Genomic DNA, 10,000 nt, shown 5'->3' with positions numbered 1-10,000 from the left:
ACAGATTAGGATAAAGTGAAATCAGAATGTATTAAACTTTATCAGTGCCAATAATGTATAAATAGTGCCATGGTAAGAACAAGATTTAATTTTGCGAGTGGTACCCCTTAATTTTAAACTTTAACCCAAGTTTGCCTGCTTTTTTCTAGAATTTATTGATTTTTTAAGTTGTTTACTGTAAAAGTAAGAAAGGTGTAACTGCTTAAATCTATTATTTATTTTACATGGTGTTATTATATTTACTGCTACTAATACTACAGTACTCTCTACATACCCATGTAATTTTTTTATCAAATTCTATTGATCGAGTTTTACGAGCGTTAATTTTATCTGTATTTATAACTTTATTACTTCAGATTTTCCTTTTGTGTTAATGTGGAATTGGTGTCTCGCTCTACTCTCTTATTTCTTAAGCCTTTTCCTTCACCTGAATTCCTATTTCCTTTGAATCTTGATCTACACCATTTTTGTAGTATCCTGGTTGTCCTGATCTCTCCTTAAATACCTATCAAGATTGCTGTTCTTCATCCTCTCCCATAATATGTCTAAACTATCTCATGTGCTGTTCTCCAGCAAATAGGTCATAGCACTTCATTACTTCCTCATTCGTAATATGATTTTTTACAATTCTCTGGACTTGAATCGTAGTATTATACAGTATTAACCCACCTTTACAAAATAATCTTCATTTCCTTATGTCTATGACCATGTATCGCCTTATCCATGTAACATAAGTTTTTTATCATTTTAATGGTGTTATTTACCAGGGCTTTATGAAGGCTGTTGCTACATATTGTCTTACTCATTTCATTATATACTTTTAGTCCATTTTTGTTCCAAAGGAAATAATTTTCCACCTTGGCCAGGATCTGCCCATCTACCATTATTCAATGATTCATCTTCCTTCCTCTCCATATTGTACTGGAACCTTGCATAGAGGAATACATCTTTAACTAACCTAACTTTAGAAGTCACTAAAGCATTTTCTCCAAAATATTTAGAAGTAACTAATGAGGAGCAGTGAAGATAAGGGACAGGTCATTTTTGCTGTTACACAATGTCTTTGGGGTTGAGTATTGCTGGCTACAAATAATCAATGTCCAAACCACATCTCTACATGATATGAGGCCTTGGGGAGCCAGAAAAAAAAAAAAAGCTGTTGGTGACCCAGTACAGTAGGTGGATTCATTTGCCTCCCAAACCTACATCCATAACTCTCACAAGGATATCAGATAGATGATGTAATCTACATTGGACCCTCTATTATACTAACATCCATTTTGTATAGATTTTCTTCTAAAACATTTTGTATTTCATTTCTTTAGTCTTGATTAATCAATTTTTATCTTTATGTACATCTCCACAAATTTCCTTTTTTTTTTTTTTACTGCAATTTTAATAATTATTCCAGATTTCCCTGACTAATTTACTTTACTGTATATTTTCTTTCCATTTTCTTGAGATTCCTTCCAGTGTTTAATTCCTCCATTATCATCACCATACCTATTCCATATACTTTTAGCCTCCCACCTGTTCTCCTAGTATACACCTATTTCCTCTTCCCAGTCTGTCCTCTGTTATTCTCTTTACTCATTCGTTGATGTCACAGCTATATTTATATGCCTTACTTGAAGGTTTCCACCGTCCACTTTCTGATACTGTGTTTGTTGAGACTTTCTTCAAAAAGTTTTCCTTATTGAATTTTTTATATTTCAGTTTACAGGTTTCTGTTGCTTTGATGACTTCTCATCTTAAAATCCATCATTTTCAAATAGACTCGTTGTAATTTAATTTAATCGTACCTTGTCTCTTATAAGTGTATTCCTTTTTGTTTATGTCTGTACTTGTAATTTTAGTAGAATTGATCCGTTCCAGCTTTTCCTGTCTTGTATTTTATAATCTCTGTTCTTGAACATTGTGTTTAGTAACTGTAAACCTTATTAGCACTTGCTCTACTTCTGTCTTAGGTTCTCTCTCCCAAGCTATTTCTACCCATCACATCTCCCTGTGCATAACTAGTGTCAACAATTCTTGGAAGGAGTATTTCCACATCTTCCAAGCTTCCCCTACTAGTGTTCCAACGTCAGTCTTGCTGATTTTTACCCAACATGCCTCATATCTATTTTCCTTGGCAATTTCTTGTAGTCCCTGCCTGCATAGAGGCTGCTGTGTACAGGGACCATTTTGTCTGGAAGTTTTTTTTTTTCTTTTTCATCACCCTTGGTAGGTCTGCATGGCCTTACTGAGAGATTTAACCCAAACACTGTTTGAAATTGGTACTGGTTAAGGGTCATAAACTTGTTGTATTAAGACTTCTGGGCAGGGAGTTTTGTGTATATGTATAGAGGAATGTATAGAGGTTTCAGAATACAGTATTTAACGTGTGTGGGTAGAGGGAGAGTTAGTTCTGTACTTGAAAGAAAGGGGGCCAACATTTAACTTTGTGGCTAGTCTTACAAGACCATGTTATCCTCTATTAGTAATATCTCAAGCTTTTGTTGGTTAATCTACTAAATTGTAACCTATACTGTATTGGTTTTGATAACTATTTTTTCTTTTTCAACCATATAGATTGTGTTTGCACCTTCAACATCTGGATGGAACTCTTAATAATGTTTTAATTTTTATCTTTTAATAGATTTGCTGGCAAACATACGTCCTGTGACCCCTACTCAACGAGGGGATACCAAGATACCCCTGTCCCCTCCGAATTACCCTCGAACACCAGCGAATTCAGTAGATGTTGATCGATCTCTTGACCAAGACTGCCTTGAAAAGTTCCTCAAAATCAGTGTACGACATATCACAGATGGACAGGTGAGGATCAGAAAGCTAAAGTTTGTGTATGTAATACAATAGAGGGGTTATTAAGTGAATATGAATTTTAATTTTTTATATAACCTGTGTTGTACATTTATTATTCATTATTTTTGTGTACACACCTTCAATTCCTGAGCTTTATTACAGAAATTTGTTTTAAAAAAAAAAAAAAAGTTAGATCAACTTTGTTTATGGAGATTTCATATTGAAATAGGAAACTAACTATTGTGTGAAATTCATATAGAAGCTTAAATAAGCATGACATGGTCTATTTTCTCAAGAGAGGAACTATACAATCCCCCTGTGGAGGGTGCTAATTATATAGCTAAAATCATTTGGTCCCACTTTGGTTAATCAGTCTCCCCCGGGATGCAGTTCGTTTTCTAACAGCACTTTTAAGTCAGTAGATGTCATTTGAAACCTTAGCCTAAGTAGAAGGAGAGCAGAGAGTAAAATTGACTAAAAATGTAGAAATCAATCATTCTCCTCACATTTTGATAGTAAGAAACTAAGAGTAATGAGGTAGTTAGTGGGATTCAGTCTGACATATAATAATGTGGGGGAAACCTTTATTGTTGGTTGTCAAGGTATGTGGGATTACAATCATTGTGAAAAGCTGGCTATACTTGAATTTTAAAATCAAGAATGTAAATAGGGGACCAGTGATTAGCAATACCTAAAATTGTCCTACTTGATAACTGAAGTTTTAATATTTTTTCTCATCTATTCCTGTTTTCTTATTTGCCTCCACAGGGTGTAGTTGCAGGAGTACTTCTAGTCACTCCAAATGCTGTGATGTTTGACCCTAATGTTTCTGATCCCCTGGTGATAGAACATGGACCTGAAAGTTATGGTGTCATTGCTCCCATGGAGTATGTTGTTAATGCTGCTCTCTTTTATGACATAGCCCATATGAAAGTTAAAGATACTAATTTGCCAAAGTAAGTATTTTCATGTTTTGTCTGTAGAAATTTTGCTATTTTCTTTTAATACAAATTTATTAATATGTAGGATGAAATTTTGAAGTGAAATAATTTCCTTTGATATTTCCAGTAATGAATACAAATTTTATTTCAGGCCAGAAATTCCTAAGCCTGAAATTTATTGGGGTCCAAGTCAGGATCGTCCAGAGTCCCCAGGGAAAGATGCTTCCCTCTGCAAAGATGCAACATTTCCAGAATTGGCAGCCTCCCAAGATGATAACGATTCATCATGTTCTTGTGGAGGTGACACTAGAGAAAGTTCAGCCTTTCCTAAAGCTTTTGAGCATGAACTCCTTTCACCCATTGGTTCTGATGCTTCTCCTGCTAGTGGGGAGGGCCAGCCTTCACCAGTGCAGCCTTTGTCCAGTATCCAGCATCAAGTATCTGCTCCTTCCGCAGGAGATTTGACGCCAATAGCTGAGGCAGGACGCTTAGAAGACACTCAGGCTACACCCCCAAATCTTGCTCAAACTCAGTGTGATAATACAGCTGCTCAGGAACTTGCTCAAAATGATTCAACCTCGGCAGCATCACAGATAGCAGAGGATGTTACTTGTAATGATAAAAAGAGAACCACATCAGTCACATTTGACTTAACTGGAGATGAGGAGTCTATACCTGACCTTGGAGGAGAGGCCAGTATGCAAGAATCACGTAAACAAAAAGTAAGCTTGTGCAAGAAATTTTGCTTAAGAATAAAGTATTTGTTGTGCAATTTTTTCTGTCAAAATAGTTGCCAATTTTTCTAGCTTTTTAAATGCATGGTTTTTTTTTTTTTTTTTTTTTTTTTTTTTTTTTTTTTTTTTTTTTTTTTTTTTTTTTTTTTTTTTTTTTGAAAAATATTTAAATGTATTTTGCTTAATCTTTAAGTACGGCATTAATGTTTTTATTCACAAGGAGTGAAGCTTTAATTTTGATTTTCTTAATCAAAAATGCAAAGTGGGCATCTCACAGTCGATTGTGGCGAACTGAGACAAGCCTCAACACACCAAAGGCAGCACAGCATAACTTAAATAAAACTCATGGTTCAACTGCCTCAAATTCCATGAATGCTTTGCGTGTTAGCCAGTCTCAGGTGAGAGCCTAGCCAGAAGAAATGCAGTGTGTAGTATAGGCTATATTCCATTTGTAGCTGAAGTATTGTGATCTAGGGAACAATGTAATGTAAACTGCAGTTTTCAAGAATATGCACAAGTAATATTTAGACATTTTTGCCCTATTATATGTAGTATCTAGTATTGCAGTGTGCCAAAATTGTATACAGTGCAGTAGTCCTATATTTATTATTGCCACAAAGTAGTGCATGAAATAAAATTGAAACCTAATTTTAGGAAAGATGGTGCTTCAAAAAAGAAAGTTGTTCCAACACAGAGACTTACCTCGAAACACTTTCTTAGGAGTTACCTGGAACCTCCTCTCAAACGACCAGAGTTTTGTGTAGTTTACCCTACTCCCATTTTCTATAATGGTAGGCCTAGCGGAGGAAAACTTGCCCTGAGGGCAAACCAAGGTAGGCCGCATGCTCTCTCGGGTCGTAAGCTTCAGTAAGTTCTCTGGTCGCGTCGTGATATCTCGACGCTCTTCTTATCTCAGTGCGACCCTTGTGTCCCCGACTCGTGTACCGTGTGGTTACCGCATGGCCCGTTGTGCTCTCCCTCGTGCTTAGTGCTTTTACCTTGTGCTTTGTGCTTTTCCACTATATTCCTTTGTGCTTTCCCTTGTGCTTGTTAGTCTTGTGCTCGTCGTGCAGGGGCAGAGGTGCAGTGGGTACGCTTCGGTACCAAGAATAAGAAGTCTTCCTAGAGGTCGCCCAAGAAGGCTAGCACCTCTTCGCCCTTGACGTCTCCAGGAGGAACGTCGGTTAGAGTTTCCCTACCACCTTCCCTTCCCAGAGTAGGGGACGAGGTAAGTCTGTTGCGGGGAAGAAGCCAGTGGCTCTTCCCCAGGAGTCTGTTCTTCATGATAGTGGGGTAGCAGATTCTTTCCTGGCAAGTGGTGGGCCTGAAGGTGAGGTTAGTGGGTGTCTTAGAGACTGTGCCCTGGTGCTCGGGGGTCACGTCTTGTCTGTTTTTCCCTTGTGGAGTAAAAAATGTCCCTGTCTCTTCGCCCGCTTCTTGGGCATGTTTTTCAGGTGTCTCCGCAGCTGAAGGCACCATAGAGTAGGAAGACTCACCGTCGGCGGTTCCAGGAGAAGGCGCTCTCATTCCTGGTCCTGTTCCAGATCGCGACATGGAAGGAGGCCATCAAGGTCCCCGAGGAAGGAGCTCAGGAGGAGCAGCTTTGGCGTACAGAGACAGTCCTCCTAGAAGGGCCTCTGCCAGCCACAGGTTGACCCTCGGAAGGACCCAAGGTCCTCGTCAGATAGGCGTAAGGCCGCGAAATAGACGACTTCCCGACCAGCGGAGGGAGTCGCCGTTTCGGCGGGCAGCCTCATCGAGTCAGCTCATGCGAGCGATCAACAGGGACGGCTTCCTCCGTCGGGCAAGCCCACGGAAGCCTCATCCCCCTCGAAGGAAGACAACGGAGGACGGAAGCTCTCGCCTCCACGGCAGTGCCCATCCTCAGTCCACAACCTAGTGCGGAGGCGCCCGTCGGTACAGCTTATCAACCCCGGACGGAGGACACGGTCTGCGACACTGAAGGCGTGTCAACGGAGGACTCCGCTTATAGGACGGAGGCCCTCGCCGCCACGGCAATGCCCGGTCCTAACGGAGGACTCCGCCTATAGGACAAAGGCCCTCGCCAACACGGCAATGCCCGTCCTAACGGAAGACTCCGCCTATAAGACTGAGGCCCTCGCCACTACGGCAATTCCCGTCCAGAGTAAGCTCAAAGACCTGACTACAGTCACGGGCTCTGTGGTGAGGCTCTCCGGGGGCAGCCTCGACGAGTCAGCCCGTGGAGGTTATCGTCGTGCACAGATCCCTCCGTTGAACACCACGGAGGAGCCCGTCCCCTTGTCGAAGACTCGACAAATGACTTAGGCACCCGTCTCTCCTGAAAGCTTAACCGCGAGACTCGTCAGAGCGGAGGTGCCCGTGTTGACTCTACACGTGCACGGATCCCTCCGTCGAACTACTCCATGGAGGAGTCCGTCCCATTATCAAAGGCTTGGAAAGTGTTAGAGGCGCCCGTCTCTCCAGAAGGTCTTAGCCGCGGGTCCCGTCAGAGCGGAGGTGCCCGTGATGAATCTATACCCCATCGCCGGACGGAGGACGTGGATGCGGACGCGGATCTTGAAGCGCTGGAGGACTCCGCTTATAGGAGGGTGATCTCCTTATAAGGAGTCACAATAAATTGAGGAGCCACTACCTCAGGAAGATGATGTCTGGAGCTCTGGCCTTAACAGGATTATGGAGGAGCCCGTCCAGAAGAAGTCATCTTTGGCTCTTCCCGAGGCGAGGGACGTAAAGTTGGGGTGCGCCCATATTGATGAGGTAGTCACCCGCAATAGGGACACCTCCAAAGGTCACAGTTCGGCCAAACTGCTACATGGCCTGAAATCACAAAGCAAGTATTATGCTTTAGACCGACGTCCACATGGGGCTAGCAAGCTAGAGGACGTCCTAGAAGTGTTAGGACAAGTGCCCCGGAAGACAGGGCGTCTGCCGCGCCCATTTTCTTTTCACAATCCGAGTCCATCATGATGGAGGAGATGTCCTAGGATCTCGTGAATGTCGCCTCATGGTTGGACTGGTGGGCTACTACTTTAGTAGGTACCCAGATCCCGACGACTCTTTGGACCCTACCAAGTGAGAAGCCCTGAAGGAATTGGTCGGATCGGGCTGCCGTGCCCTTAAGTTTCTCACGTTCCAGGCCTTGGCATTATCTGCGAACTGGGTCTTGAGGAGAAGAGACTCGGTCCTGAAGAACCTTTCCAAGAAGTTGCGGAGAAACTGGCTAAGAAGAAAGATACCATCTTGCTGAAGGCTCAATCGGCGAGGAGAGCGGTATTTAGAAGGCCTGTATCCGAGGCACCTGCTAGTTCTCGGTCTTCCCCAACTCAAGTGACGAGAGTACCTTCGACATCACAGTGGGCTCAGTCAGCGAATCCCTCCCGAAGGGGAACCAATTCAGCCCCTTCCACCTATAGGAATTCCTTCTCTTCAGCAAGGAGAGGCCGTTCAGGACGTTCCTCCCGTAGAAGGTAGTGTGGGAGGCCCCCCTCCCCTGCCCAAGCCTCAGGTAGGGGGATGCCTCAGACTATTTTGGCAAGCATGGAAACTCCACGGGGCAGAACCGTGGCCGGTAACTGTTTGGAAAGAGGGCTACAGGCTCCCTTTTCTAGAAGTTCCACCTCCCTTGATTCCGGCAAGCCAGGCAGAGTGGTTGGCCCCCAAAGACCCCTGAAGAGAGCAACCTTGGAGGAAGAATCTCCACAATGTTGGAGAAGGGAGCAATGGAGACTGTTCATCTTCCGGGTCCGGTGTTCTACAGTCGACTGTTCCTGGTAGAGAAAACACCGAGAGGTTGGAGACCAGGGATAGACCTTTCAGCCCTCAACAAATTCATTCGGAAAACGCATTTCAAGATGGACACCACAAGAATGGTCATGGCGTCCTTGAGGAAAGGAGACTTCATGATATCCATAGACCTCAAGGATGGCTATTTCCAATCCCAATTCATCCAGCAAGCAGGAAGTATCTCCGGGTGAAGTGGGGTGCCCAGATTTTGCAGTTCAGAGCCCTATGCTTCGGCCTGTCCACAGCCCCCCAGGTATTCACGAGAATTTTTACGACGATCTCCGTTTGGGCTCACGAACGGGGGATCCGTCTAATGGAAGGAAGGAGGATTGAAGTCGAAGGAGTTGTGCGTTCTCGACTTGTAAGTCCTGAAATGGGCAGAAGGGGAACAAGTCAGACTGTCGGCGAGATTCATTCCGGGAAAGAAAAACTTCGGCCCAGCAGGGTAGGCCAGGTTGTAGGGACAGAATGGTCTCTTCACCCCGAGGTAGCAAGATGCATCATCCGAATGTGGGGTTCACCGGTACAAGGCTGAACGCGCAATTTCCCGTATTCTGTTCTCCTGTCCCAGACCCAAAGGCGGCATTGGAGGACGGCTTTCAGCACAAGTGGTACAATCTGGACGTGTGCGTCTTTCCTCCTTTTGCCCTGATCAGGCAGATTCTCAACAGAGTAAGGACAGCCAACAACCTAAAGATGACTTTGGTAGTGCCTTGGTGGCCGGAGAGAGAGTGGTTCGCAGACCTAAAAGGTCTGGCTATTCTCCCTCCGTGGCCTCTTCCAGACAGACCAGACCTTCTGAGGTGGCCACACTTTCTGAGGTTCCACGAGAATCCTCAATCCCTTCGTCTTCACGCCTGGAGGTTATCCAGAGCCTCCTGAAAAGACAAGGGTATTCGACCAAGACAGCTGTTAGAATGTCACTTTACCTGAGACAGTCCTTTACAGCGGTCTACCAAGCAAAATGGGCAGATTTTACTAAATGGTGTGCTTCAAAGAAAATAAAGCCTTTAGAAGAATCGGTACCTGACATCGCAGACTTTCTCGTTCACCTCAGAGATGAGTTGGGCTTGTCGATTCCAGCAGTAAAGGGGTACGAGCTGCCCTTGGACAAGTTTTTCTCTTGAAAGGAATAGATCTAGGTTCTTCTAGACACATCTCGATGCTCATCAAGAGCTTTGAGCAGTCCTGTCCTCCCTTGTCTCCTAGGGTTCCGCAATGGAACCTGGCTAGGGTTCTAGATATGCTTAGTAAGCCTCCCTTCGAACTTTTGAAGGATATAGTGGACAGGAATCTTACGCTTAAGGCGGTCTTCTTGTTAGCTTTGGCGTCGGCGAAGAGAATAAGAGAAATTCATGGGTTGTCCTACGTGGTAGAACACTCAAGGGGTTGGAGAGATATCTCCTTTAAGTTGTCCCCTCGTTTGTCGCCAAAACCCAAAAACCCATCCGTTTGGGATCCTAGGTTCGAGGGTTACTCTATTCCAGCAATTCCAAAATCAGGTAATCAAGGTGACTTGAATTTGTGTCCTGTCAGAGTTATAAGGAAATATCTAAGAGGACTGCGAATCTCCGCCCGGACAGGTCTTACTATTCAAGCTGTCAAAGAAGGTTCTGCCATGCCGGCTCTTAAAGAGACGGACCCCACCTCGCGGAGTCCCTAGCCTCGCTTTATCCCACTGAGACCTTGTTTCGGTAGAAGGACTTTTTCACCGGGCGTCCCAGGTCTCTCCCC

General features: G+C 43.9%; 1 protein-coding gene across 12 annotated transcripts in view; it reads left to right on the top strand.

The window, feature by feature from the left end:
- Nucleotides 1-10,000, top strand: part of mtd (mustard) — a 933,126-nt gene that overhangs the window by 785,088 nt on the left and 138,038 nt on the right. For all 12 annotated transcript variants that reach the window (XM_068366640.1, XM_068366639.1, XM_068366633.1 and 9 more), the window contains 3 exons: nt 2,639-2,817; nt 3,574-3,761; nt 3,898-4,468. In XM_068366640.1, the coding sequence (XP_068222741.1) occupies nt 2,639-2,817; nt 3,574-3,761; nt 3,898-4,468 (938 nt within the window). The remainder of the gene's footprint in view (nt 1-2,638; nt 2,818-3,573; nt 3,762-3,897; nt 4,469-10,000) is intronic.

Source organism: Palaemon carinicauda, chromosome 44 (assembly GCF_036898095.1).
Source record: "Palaemon carinicauda isolate YSFRI2023 chromosome 44, ASM3689809v2, whole genome shotgun sequence".
In the NCBI taxonomy this organism is placed as follows: domain Eukaryota; kingdom Metazoa; phylum Arthropoda; class Malacostraca; order Decapoda; family Palaemonidae; genus Palaemon; species Palaemon carinicauda.
The sequence above is the reverse complement of the archived record's forward strand: the minus strand, read 5'-3'. Positions and strand labels throughout refer to the sequence as shown.